General features: G+C 44.1%; 1 protein-coding gene across 1 annotated transcript in view; it reads left to right on the top strand.

Annotated features, from left to right (window-relative positions):
- Positions 1-11,064, top strand: part of OLFM4 (olfactomedin 4) — a 37,675-nt gene extending 26,611 nt beyond the window's left edge. The window contains exon 5 of the mRNA XM_048494540.1: positions 9,406-11,064. Within this exon, the coding sequence (XP_048350497.1) occupies positions 9,406-10,211 (806 nt within the window). The 3' untranslated portion in view covers positions 10,212-11,064. The remainder of the gene's footprint in view (positions 1-9,405) is intronic.
- The last annotated feature ends 8,555 nt before the right edge of the window (positions 11,065-19,619 follow it).

The following is a 19,619-nucleotide window of genomic DNA, read 5'->3' as shown; positions in this document are numbered from 1 at the left end:
TGAAGAGCCAGAGAGAGAGAGAGAGAGAGAGAGTATGTGAAGGGAAAGGGCGGGGAATCTACCACACTGCCCCCTTCTTCAGCAGCGTATGGTCCAGGGAATGGCTTTGCCTCTTTCTTTTGGGGTCAAGAGTCAAGACAACCTTTAATGGCATAAAATCATTACATTAAAAATAATGTTCAGCCCATCGAAGTCTCTGTTAGACATTAATCATAGTCATTACTTAGCATTATTAGTAAGACTAGATAACCGTTGATCAGAAACCGCTGATAAAATTTTTGCCACTTCAAAAGTAACTGTTGAATCGCAGTCCATCCATAAGAGAGGAAGAAGCTCATGTTTGTTCAGTCTCTGGTAGAAGGGTGCTACAGTCTCAATTAATTTCTCCCTGAAGTCTTTATGCATTTGACAGTCCAACAAAATATGAGACAGGTCCTGCATCCACCGATGCAAAGTCTCTCTTAATATGGAATTCGTTAGAATCTGCCAGTTAAGACTGCTGAGGGTCGAGTGTTTGTTCTGGCTTGCATGTATGCTCTTCTGAGTCTAGGATTGTCTAGCGTTGTTAGGTAGTTTGGGCAGAAGTTTTCGGTTGGTCTTACTCCAAAATAGCATGGAGATCAGATTTTTGGGTCTGCAGGGAATCTCTTCTGGATCTCATGACCATACATGATTATTTATCTTCAAGATGGAACTTTCATCTAGATAAAGAGTCCAAATCGATTCCAATATAGAAATTTTTTCCTGGATTTTTGTGGATCACTCAAATCAATGGGTATTCTCTAACAGATAAGATGTTGGAGTTGAAGCTTAGAAATGAATCCTGAGCCAATATTTGATAGTTATAATCTAGGCTCTGGTCTCCAGTAGCCATTGGCTGGTTTCTGTACAGATGATAAAATATATAACACAGTTCGGTACATGTACTAGTTGACAGAGAAACTGGGATTGGATGTGCTCTATTTCAGTGGACAATGCATGTATCTACACAGGTATTTCATAGAGAAGTTGTGGTACTACTTTGGTGTTGAAAATTCAAACTGCCACCAGAATTAGCTAGTTCCCTTGATGGAAATAAAATCATGCAATGACCGATGATGCACATTTTGCCGGATTTATTACTCAAGCATTATGTTGCGTCCAATTCCGATTGTAATAGAAATTCAGACCTAAATATTTGAAGCACTTTACTTGTTCTATGGTTACATTGCCAATTTTCCATGTGTATTTTTGCCATCTTTTTGCAAAGACCATGATTTTTGATTTCTCAAAATTAATAATGAGATTGTTTTGTTGGCAATAGTTAATAAAGGCTTGTAAATATTGTCTTAGGTCAGTTGGCATACGAGCTAAGATTGCTGTGTTATCAGCATACATGAGTAAAAGTATAGAGTCATGGTCCAGTTTTGGTGGTAGACCATCAGTTTCTTCCAGGCAGGGGCCTAGATCGTATAAGTGGAATAAATGGGGAGCAAGGACACAACCTTATCTTACACCTTTCTTAACTGAGATCTTTGTTGTTAGGTCACCATTGATGTTATATTTTATTTGGCAAGTCGTGTTGGAATGTAGTCTTTGCATTAACATAAGTAGGTGTGGATCTATTCCAATTTTGTGAAGTTTGTTCCACAAAGGATCCTTCAGGATAGCATCAAACACCCCTTTTAGATCTGAAAAAGCCACGTATAATTTTTCCCTTTCGATTCTTGTGTATTTTTCCGCCAGTGTAGCTAATATCAGACAATGGTCTTCAGTAGTTTTCCCTGGTATGCAATTTGATGTTACCCATGCATTCAATATTTTCTCTAGATGTTTAGCATACATTTTTTTTCCAATAATAGACAATTGTTAGATCTCAGAACTTCAGCCAATAACAGACTCTGGATTCTTAAGAAAGCCAGTTCTGCCAAATCTGGCTTTTCTGAACCCCTTTATCCCCAGCAAGTCCCCCCTCCAGTTCTCCCAAAGACTAGTCAACCACAGCCTTGTCCTCCAGGTTAGTGTTTGAGAGAATGTTACAAGGGGCTTCCAAAGAGAATTTTGCTGTTGGTTCTGTAACTGCAACCATTCCCTTACTCAATGGATGTGATAAATCAAGTTCAGGGTCAAAAACATCATAGTTTCGGATAGCTGAATTAATTTCAGATGCACTAGCCTTTTTGTTTGGGATTAGATCCTCATTTTGGGCAGATGTGTAGTTAGTTCTGCTTCTAGGTCAATTAGGGAGTCGTTGGACTTCAGGGGCTACTTTTGGTGTTCCTATGGTGGTATGTTCAAGCCACTGGAGTTTTGCTTTCCCCGTTTTCTGAGCTGACAAGGATAGTCTCGGGAAATTGTTCACAATTTGATTCACAGCTTCTAGAACAGTCTCTCTATTAGCATTTCTTTTCATTTCAAATAGAGGTCTGACAGTCTGATTCTTAAACATTCATGTGGGGTACACTCCAAAGGTTTGCAAATGTCTTTTTTCTTTCAATAAAAGATTTGCCATAGAGGCTTGAGAAAATTCCTCTAAAAGCCTGGTATGTTGGGCTGAAGAAGTTAGAACCTCGACTGAGGTGATTTTTTAAAAAGTCTTTATATAAAATCTGATTTAAATTGTGAGTTGCTCCGTGGATCGAGTTCCAGCAAGTTATCCGCCCGTTGTATGGAAAAACCTCAAGAACTGCTTGTGATGGTACTAGGAGCAAACTCATCTCCTTTTGGTTACAGACAATGCTTTGTGCCTCTGAGGAATTTACTTTGAAATTTCCATCTGCAGAAGGGAGGGCATTATCACTTGCTGTGTTACAAGAAGAAGAAGAGTTTGGATTTATATCCCCCCTTTCTCTCCTGCAGGAGACTCAAAGGGGCTTACAATCTCCTTGCCCTTCCCCCCTCACAACAAACACCCTGTGAGGTAGGTGGGGCTGAGAGAGCTCCGAGAAGCTGTGACTAGCCCAAGATCACCCTGCTGGCATGTGTGGGAGTGCACAGGCTAATCTGAATTCCCCAGATAAGCCTCCACAGCTCAGGCAGCAGAGCTGGGAATCAAACCCGGTTCCTCCAGATTAGATACACGAGCTCTTAACCTCCTACGCCACTGCTGCTCCGATTGCTTTTGGTCATGATTGTTAGCTATTTTTTTAGGGATGGTAGGCAAGGGGTTTTTCTTGAGGGGAGACAGATACGTTCAAAAACTTAATTGTGTGATTGCTAATTAGATTAAACACTTGCTCTGTCTTCAATATGTTGAAGTGTCCTTCAGAGGCGTAGCTCCAAGGGGACATGGGGGGCGTGACGCAGCAGGCACGTGCCTCTGTGGGGGTGTGGCGAGGGCATTCCAGGGGCATGGTGGGGGCGTTCCGGGGTGGGGGCGTTCCAGGGTGGGGGGAGGAGGATGCACCAGTGCACCGGGCGCTTCCCCCCTTGCTATGCCTCTGGCATCCTTGCTGTCAGTAACCACTGATCTGCAAGCTCAACAAGCAATCTCGTGAGGAAATGATCAGAGGAAGATGAAGAATCCACTAAAACACTTTCTCCAGAGCATTTCATAAAGGGTCACAGAACGGAGTTGAAGGTACAGCTATATTCCCCAGCTGACCAAATTCAGACTCCGGTTCCACTATTCCCTCCAGAGGAGTAAACCTGTTTGTAGTTGGGAACTAAAAAGTCTGTCTGGAGACATTGGGATTGCTTAGTAACAAAAGTATCCAGTTTACTCTGTTTTTGTTTGGGTTGAGGACTAGCAGCAGTTGGTGAGTTTATTCTATTCTTACTTTTGGTCATGATTGTTAGCAAGCTGTTAAATTCAAAGGAAACAGAGGAGTATTGACGCATAGGTTACAACTCTAATTAGCAATCCCTCAAGCCAGATACCGTGTTTCCCCGAAAATAAGACAGTGTCTTATATTAATTTTTGCTCCCAAAGATGCGCTATGTCTTATTTTCAGGGGATGTCTTATTTTTCCGCTCCACAGCTGCATGCTCTGGTGTTCTGTTCGATGGGTATGCTTCCAAACAAAAACTTTGCTATGTCTTACTTTCGGGGGATGTTTTATATTTAGCACTTCAGCAAAACCTCTACTACGTCTTATTCTCAGGGGATGTCTTATATTCAGGGAAACAGGGTAACAGTCTCAGAAGCGGGTTAAAGATAAAAAAATGACCAGTTTTAAGTACTAGCTACAATGTCCAACAACCAACCAATCATTTGCAGTTGCTAACAGTTTGCTCAGAAGCACAGGTAAAATAATAGGCTGACTCTTGCTTCCACCTCCCTGATCACTTCTCTTTTGCCCAGCTATTCTGCATTTGGAGCTTGCAAGGTCAAAGTGTTCCATAATAAAAGCCAAAGAGTCTCTGTATAAAAGGCATAAAAGAGGGGCTCAAATAAGATCCTAAGACAAAATAAAACAAGACTTTCCAAACCTAATAAGAACTTTGGGAAAACTAGCTTCCGACTAGCTTCTGAAACAATGAAAATAAAGTCTTCATATATATTAAAAGGAGGTTCAGATAAGATATTTAAAATAGAATAAAAATTTTAAAATAAGAACTTTGGTTAAAATTAGTTCCCAGAGCAGTAATATCAACATATAATATCCATATGATTAGATAGAAAGACGTAACTTAAGGTGATTTGCGGCAGATGAGGCAGCATTTCTGTCTTGTTGCCATCTTGCTCTCCAAAGCCTGCTCTTTTGGGGCCATTATGTTGTGCCAGGAGCTACAATATCAATATACCTGCTATCACAGGTATCTTACAAGACATAAGTGGCTAAGGGTTCAAACAACCGATGATGAACCTTTAGCCAATTGCTGTGCAGGACACACAGTCAGGGACCCAAACCCTGTGCATCTTGCATGCCCATAGGCCATTGCCAGCTGCTCTGTGGCCCGGCAAAGCCATCAATCCTCCCCCTGCAAATATCCAGAAGCAGTGCAAGACCTCCCCACCTCCCCAGCCTGCGGATCAGCTGATCTGAGGGCCCACGGAGCTCTCCCTGCCTTCTCCCCATCCACAGCAACACCAGGGCCGCAGATCAACTGATGGAGCCCCCTTCTGCCTCTACCTCCCTTCCCAAGGCTTGCAAGCCTGGGTAAGGGAGGTGGGCAGGGGTGTCTCCTGCTTTCTGAACTCAGTGCACTTGTTGGACTGAGTCCAGTAGGCAGGATGGAGCCCCCTTTTCCCACCACTCCCCTTCCCAAAAGGGAGATGGGAGCCCCATTTTGCTTGCTGGACAGAGCACTGATTCCAGCAAGGAGGATTGGGGCTCCATGCCTCCCCCCACCCCAACCATCTCCATTCCACCCTGCCCCACCCAAGCCACATATTCTGACCCTTTCCCACCCCAACCCTTTCCATTCAACTCCCCCCACCCCAAGCATCACCTTGACATTCCATTCCCACCCCAAGTCTTACCTTTCCCCCTCCAAGCCACATCTTCCAACCCTCTCCCCACCCAAGCCTCCTCATTCCACCCTCCCCACACCCCAGTGGTCTCCTTCCATCCTTCTGCCACCCCAAGCCTCACTGTGCTGCTCTCCCCCACCCTTAGCCACTCCCTTTCCACCCTTCCCCTATCTTAGGGGTCTGCAACCTGCAGCTGTCCAGATGTTCATGGACTACAAATCCCACCAGCCCCTGCCAGCATGGTCAATTGGCCTTGCTAGTCCATGAACATCTGGGATTTGAAGTCCATGAACATCTGGAGAGCTGCAGGTTCCAGACCCCTGCCCTATCCTCACCTTCCCTCCTACCCCCAGCCGCAGTTCTCCAACCTCTCCCACCTCCAAGGGGACTCCATCAGTTGATTTGGGGCCCAGGTGGTTGGTTGCTGTGGGAAGCACTGAGTGTCATGCTGGGAGCAAGAGGGGAGCTACAGCCCCAGCAAAGCCTCTTCCACCCTTTCCTATGGCCTATTGCATCTCCCCTGCAATGGGCTTTGCTGCTTGTGACAATATAAATGCCATTTAAAGGGCTTTAACAAACCCTTTATGTTGCAGCTACGGGTGTGATGAGATCTGTGCCTTTAAGAGGATGGGCAGAGTTAAGAGGAACAGGTAAAGCCGCAGAGGTCCATTGAGAACTGCAAGCTAGGTTCGGGGTAGGCAGAGAGTGACTCCTTCAGTGTAAACAGAAACATGTGAGGAGACCTTTCTGGAAGCCCACTACACGCTGAAGAGCCCTGAGGTAAGCATTCTATTCGTGATGGGCCAAAGTGAGTTCATAATGGCTGCAGAAGAGGAGTCCCCAACCATTTTGAGCCTGGGGGAACCTTTGGAATTGTTATACAGGTGGTGGGTGCAAACACAAAATAGCTGCCACGGGTGATGGAGCCAACCACAAAATGTCAAGGATCGAGGACATATCAATCTCTAATGGTAATTCTTCAGAATTTCAGGCAGAAGGTCTCTTTGGCTGATAATACACACCCAGCTGTGCCCCACAGCAAGGGGACCTTTCCTTTAGGACAGAGATTTCTGTACTGATGTGCTTTGTGTAATGGTGCCACAGATCTCGGAAGCCCCATGGTTAGTGAGAACAGAGAACCCAGATGTTTTCCCTCGCTTTGGGGTTTCTGCTCCTTCTGGTCTGCCCCCCTCCCACTCCTCATAGGTATTTCTGAGGGATGGCTTTTGTGAAAAGCACAAAAATATCGATATAACAGATAAATATTGATATAACACAGAAATATCAATATAGCATAGAAATATTGATATACTTTTTTAAGGGCTTTAAAAACAAAGTCGACAAACTTGCAATGACTGGGAGTGATCTAGAAGTGGGGGGCAGGCAAGCCACGCAGCAGGCGGTGGGGTGCCTCCTCGCGTGTAAACAGAGAAAAGCAAGGAGACGCCACGGCACAGCAAAAAGCCCCCAGGAAAATACTGCATGCATAAGGGGTCTTAAACGGGATGATTTTTAAAATGAACGTACTGTTTCAAAATAGTTTGCTTTTGTAGCCACACAACTTACCTTCAGTCATACAGTGGAGGTCCTCATAATGTTGTGGCAGTCGCTGCCAAAACAGCTTAAAAAAAAAAATCTAAAGAGCCAGTCAGAAGCTCTGCTGGGCAAAAACTCAACTGGATCCACCTGCTTTCTAGAAACACTGGGTGGGTACCAGGAAATTGGTGGGTGGGAGGCAAGTTGTCCTCAGGACCTGCATTAGAATCTCACATTTACAGAACACAGCGGTAAAGGTGAATACTTCTGTTTATGGTGTTTGCTAAAATGCGACCATGACAATAATCTGCATGTGGCTTTGATACGCAACGGGTGTTTTTGGGGTGCCCTGGAAACATCCTTTGGTGAGCTGGCATTTTTGTGCTGACCCAGAAGGGTACAAGCGGAAATGGAAGTGATCGTAGTGGTGGCGAACTTTTGGCACTCCAGATGTGCATGGACTACAACTCCCATCGCCACCACTACAATCACTTCCATTTCCGCTTGTACCCTTCTGGGTCAGCACAAAAATGGCCAATTGGCCATGCTGGCAGGGGCTGATGGGAATCGTAGTCCATGAACATCTGGAGTGCCATAGGTTCGCCACCACTGCATCGGAATCCCAGCCATTACTGCACTTGGGATCATTTGAACAGCCTGGTTATCTCTTCTACTATATAGAGTTGGAAAAGAGATGCTTTGGGCATGTGTACCTGGGGTAATCTGATACTCTGAATGAATCATTCTGATCCTCTGTAGACCACAGACAATGCCATCGTTCCTTGCTGTAGGGGAGGGTTTGCAACTCCAACCCAGGCAGCATGGATGTCGCTGTAGATCCTGAGCTTCGTCTCTAACATCTTCAATGTACTGTCGAAGGCTTTCACGACCTGGTTGTTGTGGGCTTTCTGACTGTGTGGCCGTGGTCTGGTAGATCTTGTTCCTGAAGATGCCAGCCACAGATGCAGGCGAAATGTTAGGAGCAAGATCTACCAGACCATGGCCACACAGCCTGGAAAACCCACCACAACTGATCTAACATCTTCTCTTGAGAGATTTTAGGGAGGAAGGCTGAGGTACTGAAATCTGAGCTTGGGACCTGATTTCAGTTAGGGTTGAAGACATCAAGCTGGAGCAGCAGGGGTATGCAAATGACAGCCCTAGGCTAAGTCTAACCGATGGGGTTCCGACCTACATGCTACTTTTGAAACAAATATGTGTTCTTTGGAAGGAGGGGGTGAATTCCCCTAGTCAGTCAGTCCCTGGAAAATAATCACTTGGCAGTAGCCGTATTTTTCCTTTATCTGCCCAGTTTATTAGCCAATCTTTTGAACACTGCAAGGGAACAACTATAAATAATGCCATAGATATCCCACATTGATTTCCTTTCATTCTTGCCTGGAATGAGTCGTGTAATCTCTTAAAAATATCACTGTACAATAGCTTCTGTCTACATATAACTTGCAAATAGCCTAGAGAGAGGGCTCTCTGAAGGCTCGGAAGACATGTGAGTGAATAATGTGAGGTGCGGGTAGTTAGACGAGGGTTGGAGAGAAGGGTGAAGTAGGAATAATTGAACCAGCCAGGCAGTGGTGGGATCCAAAAATTTTAGTACCAGGTTCCCATGGTGGTGGGATTCAAACAGTGGCGTAGCGCCAATGGGGCTGGGCGGGGCACGACGGGGGCGTGGCAGGGCATTCCAGGGGCGGGGCATTGCTGGGCGGGACTGTGGCAAGGACGCAGCCGCTGCGCCGGTCCTTGGGCAGGAAACGAATGCACGCAGGCGCAGGCTGCCACGCACGCCGGTGCACCTCCTGCTAGACTGCTTCAAGTTCTGCGCGCTACTGCTGAGGAGCGGAGGAGGGGCGTAATTAAGGCAAAAATCACATGGCAAAATCACCAATTAGTAACCCCCTCTCGGCACACACAAATAATTAGTAACCTACTCTCGGGAACCTGTGAGAACCTGCTGGATCTCACCTCTGCAGCCAGGGGTCAAAGTAGGGAAGAAGTTTCAGGAGGACTGACAATCTATTTAGAGCAGAGGTATGCAACAGGGTGGCCATGGGCCCATGGTGCCCGCCAGCAACTTTCCTGCTGCCCACCAAGTGTTTTTAGAAAGTGGGTGAGGCTAGCCGGGGCTCTTGTCCAGCAGCACTTCTGATTGGCCACTGAAGGTCTGATTGGCTGCCCAGTTTTTTGAAAACGCTACTTTGGCAGCAGCATCTTCACTGTTACTGAAGATGAGTTATGACAGCAATTTTGCAGTTCACGTCACCTTTTCTGGAAGCCATTTTGTGGCAGCCATTTTGTTGTTGTGCCCACCACACTGTGTCGAAATCTAAAAGATATCTCCTGGCTAACCCCTGATTCAGAGAACTGCGTTGTGCTTGTGCCTCAGATGGTCCTGTTCTTAAACTCCTCCTTCACATGACGTTTGTATGTAAAACATGTCTGGTTTTGATTAATTTCAGGAAGCTGCGGTCATGGTGGAATCCTGAACATCAGCCAACCTTATGTGATTCAGCTGAACTGGAGAGGATTTGCCTTCAAATATGGAGCCTGGGGAAGAGACTACTCTCCCCTTTCGCCCGAGAAGGATCTCTTCTGGGTGGCTCCCCTGAATACGGATGGGAGATACTTGGAATATTACAGATTTTACCGTTCCTATGACGATTTGCTGCTCTACAAAAATGCGAAGGAGTATCGAATTCAGTATGGGGAAGGAAGTGGTACTGCTGTCTACAAAAATTACATGTACTTTAATGCACATGCTTCAAGAGATATGAGTAAGCTGGATTTAAACACAAACACGGTTGTGGTGAGAAAAACTCTTCCGGGTGCTGCCTATAACAATCGGTTCTCTTACGCGGGCGTACCCTGGCAAGATATGTCTTTTGCGGTGGATGAGAGTGGGCTGTGGGTGATTTACTCAACAGAAGCTAGCACTGGCAACATTGTGATCAGCAAACTCAATGAGACAACTCTGGATGTGCTCGATACCTGGCAAACAAGACAGTACAGGCCGTCTGTATCGAGCGCTTTCATTGTGTGTGGGGTGCTGTACGCCACAAGGCCGGTCAATACGAGGAAAGAGGAGATCTTTTACACTTACGACACAAACACAGGGAACGAAGGCAGAATGAGCATCATTATAGATAAAGTGATGGAAACCATTCAGAGCATCAACTACAGCCCCGGAGATCAGAAACTGTACGTGTACAACGATGCCTACCTTTTGCGGTATAATCTATTTTTCCAGCCCGTTGCATCATTATAATTTTCTATGGAGATTTAACAATGCTCGTCTTCAGGAGGGAGCATGGCTGGGAAATCAGAGAAATGACATTTCTGTATTTTGGGGGTATGATTTATGATATATTAATGGGTGCACCAGCAGTCCCTGGAAATGATTTTAATGCTTCTGCCAAACTTTTCAATGTTTCATTGATTTCAATGGGAATTAAGCTGATGCCTAACTTTGCTGTTGAAATCAGTATGGTGCAAACTTTAGTTAGGTCATACTGAGACAATTAGACTTGATTGTGGGGGTCCCCAATGTGGTGCCCACGGTTGGACACCACAGTGCCCGCTGAAATCTTTCCTGGCACCCATTTTTAGAAAGTGGGTGGGGGAAAGTGGGACTTCTAATTGGCTGTTGGAGATTTGATTGGTTGTACAGATTTTTAAAATGTTGATTTTGCCCTGTAACTGCCACCACATCATAATTATCTTCCCTGTGTGAGTGAACGTAGGCTATGGCAACCATTTTGTAACTGGCTCAACTTCCTGGGCAGCCATTTTGTGCCTGAGCCTACCATGCTGTGTCAGAATCCCAAAGGTGCCTGAAGGCTCATAAAGGTTGGGTACAACTGCTTTACTGTGTCAGACCAATTGTGATCAATGCTGTTTACCTATCATAAAAGTGAAAATAGTCTTGTTTTCTGGATGAGGGAGAATAAAAACCATCTTTGGTTGTTGTGTGTTTTCTGGGCTGTGTTGCTGTGGTCTGGTAGTTTTTATTCCTAATGTTTCGCCTGCATCTTTGTTTCTGGGCTTTTCCAATATTATCTGATTGTGAAATAAATTGTGATAATATCTGATTATGAAATAAATGCACAGTTTGACACTTTGTGTGTGTTTTCCCTTCATTCCTCGGTTATCTCACATAATTGAAAGTGACATAGGTCATGGATGGGAAAAATGGGATCCTGTTTTTCCAACAACACACCCTTTGCTGCTGAGAGGTTATAACCACCAACTTGATTGTCTCTGTGGTAACACAGCTTCTTATCCTCCTGCCCCTTAATATCTGTACCCAAGCCATGTTACCTCTCTGCCACAGTGTCTCACAACCAGGAAAGCCTGTAGCACAGTGGTAGAGCATTGGCTTGGCATGCAGAAAGTCCCAGGATCAATTCCTGGCATCTCCAGGTAAGAGCTCAAACCAAGACCCTGGAGAGTCCCTCAGTCTGAGGAAAAATTGCTGACCTTGATGGGCCAAGGGTTGGATTCTGTACTAAGCAGCTTCATGTCTTCTACAGTTTCATTAATTTTTTTTAATTGAACATGTTCCTCTTCCAGTCTTGTGAACGAGCACTGACAATGGATTGTTGACAATGCTAAAAACAAAATGCACTAAGTCGACTCACAGTTCTGCAAAAGTCCTCCTCTGGTCCTGGGTGGGAAAAGGTGGCCGGGGGGTGGGGGGCGGGGGGAATGCCCCTTAGTAACATTTAGCTGCTGTGCATCATGGCAGCCTCTCCCCACAAGTTACAGGCACAGCTATGGCAGAAGGGGCTGTGAAAGGACTACCAAGAAAAATACCATTGGGATCTTGTGGATAACCCATCAGCAAACCCCGTGCTGGCAAGTTCTCCTCCTTGACCCTTGTTGGAATGAGTGTCAGCCTGTAGATTTCAAGAAGCAGGGGGCACTTGAGGGGCTGCTGGATCGGGGCACTCCTGGAGGACAGAGAATTTTGAGCTGTTTTAATCTAGGATGGGTGAGCGGCTTGTGTTGTTCTTTGCAACCAACTGAAGAACCAATCGATCCCTTACAATTAGCAACTTGTTAATCTTTTCAGTCAAAAAGACAATAACCCTAACCCTAGCCCTGCCAGCCAGGTACAGGGTTGCCAGCTCGGGGTGGGGGGATTCCTGGATATTTGGGGGATGTGGCTTGGGAGGGTGGTGTTTGGGGAGAGGGGGCAACTCAGCAGGGTATAATGCACCCTCCACGCTTCAAAGAGCCATTAACTGCTGGGTCACTGAGCTGGTGGTTGCCAACCCTATCTGTACATGACACACCTACTGTTTTCACTGGTTAGCATCAGAGGTGGGATCCAGCAGGTTCTCTCCAGTTCCTGAGAGTGGGTTACTAATTATTTGTGTGTGCCGAGAGGGGGTTACTAATTGGGTCCGCTTTTCCATCTCCACGCCCTCGCCTCCCCGAGAGGCATACTGCCTTTGAACGTGAAGGTTCCATATAGCAATTGTGACTAATAATGTAACTCCCTGAACTGGGTGAATCCCTTTCAGGTACTGCAATTCATTGATTCTCAGCCTTTCGTACCTTTTATCTCACCAGTCTCTATCAAAGAACCTGTGTGTTTCACCATTGCTGTGTTCAGATTTGTGAGTTGGGGCATTTTCTATAATGTGATGATTTAGAAATGACCTGGTGCAAAATTTTTTTGGGGGGTTGTGGTGGGGTGGCTGCCCATGGGGGGGCATCCAACTCAGGTTTTGCCCAGGGCTCAGGTTTGCCAAGTTACGCCTCTGCCCCCTTTGCTGAGGGGGGGCTGGCGAGGGAACCTGTTACTAACATTTTTGGATCCCACCACTGGTTAGCATTTTATACAAAGAAGGGTTGGGGCCAAAGCTGTTTGCCCCTTTTCCATTCAAGGGGAAAGGCTCCTGATAGCTGAAAGGCTCCTGATATCCTGGGACCTGATATCTGGTGCAGAATTTAAATTCTATAGTGCATTTCAGCTTTCCTTTTCAGAATGAGTACACACCGAAGTCCTTCTCCTGTGGAGGTGTCTTTGAAAATGCCCCTGCAGAGCTTGCAAAGGCTGCCAGTGCTCTGGAAATGGGTTGGAGCTGAGCAGGGCTGCCTGTCCACCCACCTTGAACAGCCTCCGGACATATTCTCCTCTTTATGTGCTACGACTCCTTTACCCTGCTGCCCGTTGCTCCTGCCAGGGCACTTCGGTTTCCTGCCAAAATTTCAAATGCTGAAATGAAGAGAAAAAAAACCCCACCTGGGTTCAGAATAAAACACAGAAGTTGAGTTCGCTGGGGAAATGCAAGTGTATTTGCATAAAATGCAAGGCTTTGCATAATTCATGCAGAATGCAGATTTCGTATTTCCTTGGCACTGAATGTGCGCTTCCATGTTACAGAAAATGAACAGTGCGGCTCTGTTCCAGTGATCAGGTATCTGGTTGTGCAATAAACTATTTTTATGCAAAGAAAAATCCAAATGGAGAGTTCTCTGGCTCTTGACATTGTTTTTGATAACAGGAATGGGAAAAGGCAGGCAGGTAGCTTGGAGAAATGTCACTCCAAGAGGGAAGGTCACACACCATTGGACCACTGGAGGGATGTTGAGCCAAAAATCAGCAAGTGCACACTGCAATCTGTTACCTAGATTGGTGAATATCTTTGATCTGGATTATTCAAGAGGGTCTTGAAAAGTACTGATCGCCAGGGGGCGTGCATTTGGATAGAAACTAAAAATATGAATAGGCCTCATTAAATACAGCAACTCTGAATCAGAAAATCAATAACATCCAGAAGTAATGATGAAAAGCCATTAAGCCTCTGTTCATTACCTATTGCTTTATATGTGATATTTCTGGTCCACAAAGCACAAGAGAGGGAGGTGAAAGAGAGAAAGCAATTCGGCAATGAGGGGCTTGAAGGAGACATTATTCAACCAGAAGAATGTACTGATGTCCTCACTGAATAATACTGCTCCAAACAATCCTTGTTTGCACAGCATTTCCACTTCCTGCCTGCTGGGAAGGACCCCCTGATTCCACAGGAGCAGTGGCTCTGGTCTGTGAGCAACACTAGTCTCTAGGGCTGCTCTAGCCGCTTAAGTGGGACCACGGAAAACCTTTGTTTGTCCTTGCTGGCAGGCAAGCCAGCTGTGGAGATTGGCAGTAGAATAAAAGCAAAAAGAAATTTGCTCAGGTATCGAACTGTGCAAACAATGGCAGCAGGCATGTGAGAATACAGAGGAGATGCAGATAAAAAACTAGCCCAGCCAAGAAAGGAAAAGGATCCATTAGGGAGTCTATGCCAGCAGCTTGAACAGGTGTGTGAGGCAGTCCTGACCAACCAAAATAAAGTGGCCAACAAACGCTATCGGTGGCAGACCACGGTTGACATATTAAATCTAAAAATCCAGACAATGCAGCAGCAATAGCTACAGCGATCTCAACCTGAGATTTAGCTAATAATGCTAAAGCCTCCCATGATGAAGGTAATATAATACACTCTGCCTTGCAAAAATACAGGAATGAAAGGAAGCCCTAAAATGCCATAAAGGACTGGGAGCTGCAGTATGCATGCAATTGGTCTCCCATAATCCAGATCCAATGGGAAAGAGTCAAATACTTTTGCTTGTACTATTCAATTCAGCCTTTAATGGCATATAAAATTGCAAATATATTTACATTTAGAACATTTCAATGTTGGTATTTAAAATGTTTTCCAAGAACTTAGCCACTGCCAAGGTAATCAATGGGCTGCAATCACTTAACAAAAAGCGAGTGGTCTGAAATTTAGAAATAATTAAGCCTTGGAAGCAACAAAGGGTGGATTAAAATCATGTGCAGGTTACTATGAAGATGACATTCCAGAAGGATATGAGATATGGTTTTAGGAGATCCACATCTGCAACAGCATAGTGTCTGTTGCTTGGGAATTCGGAGGTATCTCCCGCAAGTAACAGCTGATGGGAAGCTGTTGAGGCGTGCTAACATAAATGCATGGTGTTGCTTAAAGGATGACGGAGATGTCAGATATTTAGCTCTTGCTCTGTAGCTTGGTTGTATTCCAAGGGACGGGAGGAGCATACAGCTGCCTTTGTCGGATAAAAAAGGTGATGCTCAGGATCCCTCAGTCTTTCTTGGATTTGGTTAAAGATATACAGATACCTCGATATTATCCAAATCGATCCCCATGGCTCTGATTTTGTCCTCAATGACTTTAAACCAACAAAATTGAAACTTGTCTTTAAAAAGGTTTACATTTATGTCACCAGCAGATGATCTAAAATGTAATTTAAGCCAATACTTTATGGTGGCAATCCAGGCTTCTGCCTCGACAAGTGAGAGACCAGCTTCAAGACATAAGGTTGGATATGTGACACTATTCGGGACTCCCAAGATCCTTCTCAGAAATTGTACTTGGATTTGTTCAATATCAGATTGAACGTCACTGAACCAAATTGGGATGCCATAGAGAATTTTAGGCGATAGCTTTGCTTGGAAGATTTTTAGAGCGGCTGTTACTGATTGGTTTCCCTTTCCATAATAGAATTGAATTATACCAGACATGGTACATCTGGTTGATAAAATTAAGCAGGATCTATGAAGGGACCATTTAAGATTGTATTGGAAAATGATCCCAAGGTATTTAAAGGATTATACCTGTTCTATCTCAATATTATTGATTTTCCAGGAAAGAGGACACTAGGTTTTGGAAAATACAACTATTTTTGACTTCACATTATTTAGTTTTAGTTGTTGAGTTCACAGTAGTCAAGAAAAGCTCCCAAGTACCTTTTAAGTCCAATGGGCATTTGGGATAAAATAACAGCATCATTGGCGCAGAGAAGGAGTGGGACAGAACACTCTCCAACTTTAGGAGGATGGCCATTAACTTTACTAAGATGATTTTGGAGATCATTTATGTAGATGTTAAACAGATGAGGGGCCAATAAACCACCCTGTCTGACCCTCTGGTGATTGGAATTTTTTTTGGATAGTGTACCAGTTTGGTATAATTTTACTTGACAAGTAGTATTGCTATATAATTTACGTATGAGCATAAGTAGACGTGGCTCCATTTGGAGATGAGTGAATTTTGACCATAGGATGCTTCTGGAAATTGTATCAAATGCGCTACTCAAATCTAGAAAGGCAGCATACAATTTCCCTTGGCCCTTGGATTGATATTTATTTGCCAAAGAGTAAAGAGTCAGGCAATGATCCGTGGTAGATTTTCCAGATTTAAACCCAGCTTGTTCAGGGCCTGTGATGTTGTTTTCAGACATCCATGTTTTTAGCTTACTTTTGAGGTATTTAGTGTAAATCTTCCCAATAATGGACAGAAGGCTAATTGGTCGAAAATTTCCAGGATCATTGGTAGATCCTTTTTTATGGATTGGTATTATTATTGATAATAGCCATGTCTCTGGACTTGTGCCATATTGATCGATGTAAGTAAACAATTTAACCAAAATTGGGGTCCACCAGTTAATGTGTTCAGACAGGCCAGGGATCCCATCCAGTCAGCCAAGGATCCCATCCAGTCCAGGTGCCTTGTTTTTCTTAAGACTTCTTATAATGGTCGATATTACATTTGCATCTGGAGGGGCGCATATTGGGAAGTCCATTGATTGTGGTTGATTCCACACATCAATGGAAATGCTGGGTTCAGTTAAAAGGGTTGAATAGAGCAGTGTCCATTGTAGTTCAGTGACAGTAATTTTGATTGCTAGAGCCATTTACAATTGACCAAAATTTCTTATAGTTGTTGGAATTCAGGGCTTCATGAGGTATATATGCCATTGTTTGGTTTGATAGAGTTTTTTTCTTTTCCTTAATAATTTGTTGGTGAGGTTGTTTTGATTCCTTGTAAGAAACCAGGGTAAGGTGATGGTTAGGATTGAGGAAAAATTATTGAAGTCTTTCTGAAGGCGTCTTTGGGATTGAGTGCATTCATCATCAAACCAACCAGCTCCAGTCTTCACAAGAGCAGGTCGGGCCAAGGTGAATAGTCCAGTAGTGATTTTAGTAAAGTAATCCATCACAAGGGAGTTGTCGTCATTAATTATCGCTTCTCTCATATCTGAGAAGGCCATTGAGTTTAAAAGCGTTGTCAGGGAGTTAGCTGTTTCGGTAGTCCAATAGATCCTTTTATAAGTTACCCTGTCTGTCTTGTTACCTTGTTTCCCCGAAAATAAGACAATGTCTTATATTAATTTTTGCTCCCAAAGATGCGCTATGTCTTAATTTCAGGGGATGTCTTATTTTTCTGTGTTCTGTTCGTCAGACATGCTTCCAAACAAAAACTTTGCTACTTTTGGGGGATACCTTATATTTCACACTTTAGCAAAACCTCTACTACGTCTTATTTTCCTGGGTTTGTCTTATATTTGGGGAAACAGGGTAGATGTTTCAGTATTGGTAAGAATGTTTGGTCTTAACTTCCGAAGTTCTATGATTAATGGCAGATGATCACTCTCTGTTCGATTGTCTGTATCAAAGGAGTAAATATAGTCCAAAAGCCAAAAGCTTTTTGGCTTTTGGAAGAGCAAAAGCCAAAATCAATGGTGCTACAACCCCTAGTTGAGATGTATGTATAGCCTCCTAAGGTGGAGAATTGGTTTGAGCCATTGAGAATGATTTTATTTTGAGATTGACAAAAGTCAATTAGTAGCTTGCGCCCTTTGTTGTTTTTAATGTCTCTGATGTTTCCTTGGTTGTACAGCATTGAGTTATTATTTTCTTCTTCTTGGGCTAAATGCAAAGCAACGTCGTGACCTATTTGGGCATTAAGGTTGCCCACTATAAGGAGAAGATTGTTTGAAGTTTTCAGCTTCATAGAGGTGATATGATCCGTGAGCTGACTCCATTGGGTGCTAAGGTCAATATTAGTGTCTGTTGGAGGTAAATAGGTGTTTATTAATAATAGTGATTTCTTGTTCAGGGTCATCAGGACAACTTGCGCAAGTGGACTGCAGGAATCTAGATGTTGCAAAGAGGCATTTAGTGTTTCCTTAATCAGGAAACAGAGGCCAGCCTGGTATCTGCCTTTTATCTTGGCTTTAAAGCCTGGTAAATGAAAGGAGAGATAACCCTTTAGTTTTGGAGCTTCGACTGCCCATGTTTCTTGGAGTAGTATGCAATCGAATCTAACTAGTCTGTTCGATCATTGTCTCCTTTTTTTGAGTTCCAACCAGCGATCTTCCATGCCAAAATTTTGATGCTTGAGTTTGAGGAAGTGGGTCGGGAGCCTAGTCAATCTAGCTGTTCCAGTCTATCTAGACCAGGGGTAGGGAACCTGCGGCTCTCCAGATGTTCAGGAACTACAATTCCCATCAGCCTCTGTCAGCATGGCCAATTGGCCATGCTGGTAGAGCTGATAGGAACCAGTTCCTGAACATCTGAAGGAGTTCCACCTGATCTAGACTATCTCCACTATCCTGAAATATACAGCCATTTATTCTTTTGTCACTGGAAGTCCTATGGATTTCAGGTCAGTATGGAATGTTATTGTTTATTGTAGAAAGCGAGCCTGGGTTGAAAACAGGTTCATGATTGTTTTGTATTGTATAATCCTTGTTTAATTGTTGTGAGTTGGTAAAATAGGTTTCCAGATCATTTTGGGCATTTGTGCTAGGTACCGTGATGGTGAACCTTTTGCACTCCAGATGTTACAGACTACAATTCCCACCAGCCCCTGCCACCATGGCTAATTGGGAATTGTAGTCCATAACATCTGGAGTGCCAAAGGTTCACCACCACAATGCATGCCGTAGTTTGCAGGGCATCAGATATTCCAGTTAAAGTACTTGTTTGGTTGGAATACTGATCGGTTGTAGGTACTGTGCTGATTTGAGGAGAAGAGGGACCAGTTTGTAGGTTTTGTTGTCCTTTGGCCTTTGCCCCAGACAGTTCTTCACTTGAAGTACAGTAATTAAAGTCCATGAGTTCACTTTCAGTTGTCTCAGGGATAAGGTCAATTAAGTTTGATAAGTTTATTTAGGCATGAGAGTCAGCTGATGATGTCTTTATTTCACAATTCAAAGTTTTGCCCGCTTTCAAGAAAGCTTTCTGTTTGTTCAATAAAAGTGATCTAATATTCAGATCTTTGAAACAACGGGCAAAGGAAGTGCCATGGAACTAAATAGTCTTTTCTTTTGCATAAGTAAGTTAACCATGCACTTACTTGGAAATTTTAAGAGCTTCTATAAGCAGTCTTCTATAAGAGCTTCTATAAGTCTCCCATAAGCTCTATAAGAGCTTCTATAAGCAATCGATGAGAGTACCCTTACTGAGGTTTTGCTTGTACTAGTCATCTGTAATGAGTAAAGGGTGTATATGGTGGTGGTGGGTCTGTGGAAGGAATAGAGAAAAAGGCTCAGGTTTCAGCCATGGACATTAAACGCTGCCCCCCACCCAACCAGACACAATGCAAGAGAGCAGTGATTTGGAAGGATCGTGGGAGAGAGAACTGGTGATTCCAGGTTGGAGATCTTCTGGAGATCTCCCAGAAAGCTTCCTCTGAATGCTTCAGTGCTACTGTGGACATTCAGAGACCATTCCAGTGACACCTGTGACCTGAGCTTCTTCTACAAAGAGTCTAATGACCTGAGAAGGCCTCAAAGGTTGGCAAGACTCATTAGGGTGTTATTCAGATCCCTGAGAAATACAGACTTCAAGGCT

The sequence above is a fragment of the Sphaerodactylus townsendi genome, linkage group LG04 (genome assembly GCF_021028975.2).
Source record: "Sphaerodactylus townsendi isolate TG3544 linkage group LG04, MPM_Stown_v2.3, whole genome shotgun sequence".
In the NCBI taxonomy this organism is placed as follows: domain Eukaryota; kingdom Metazoa; phylum Chordata; class Lepidosauria; order Squamata; family Sphaerodactylidae; genus Sphaerodactylus; species Sphaerodactylus townsendi.
The sequence above is the reverse complement of the archived record's forward strand: the minus strand, read 5'-3'. Positions and strand labels throughout refer to the sequence as shown.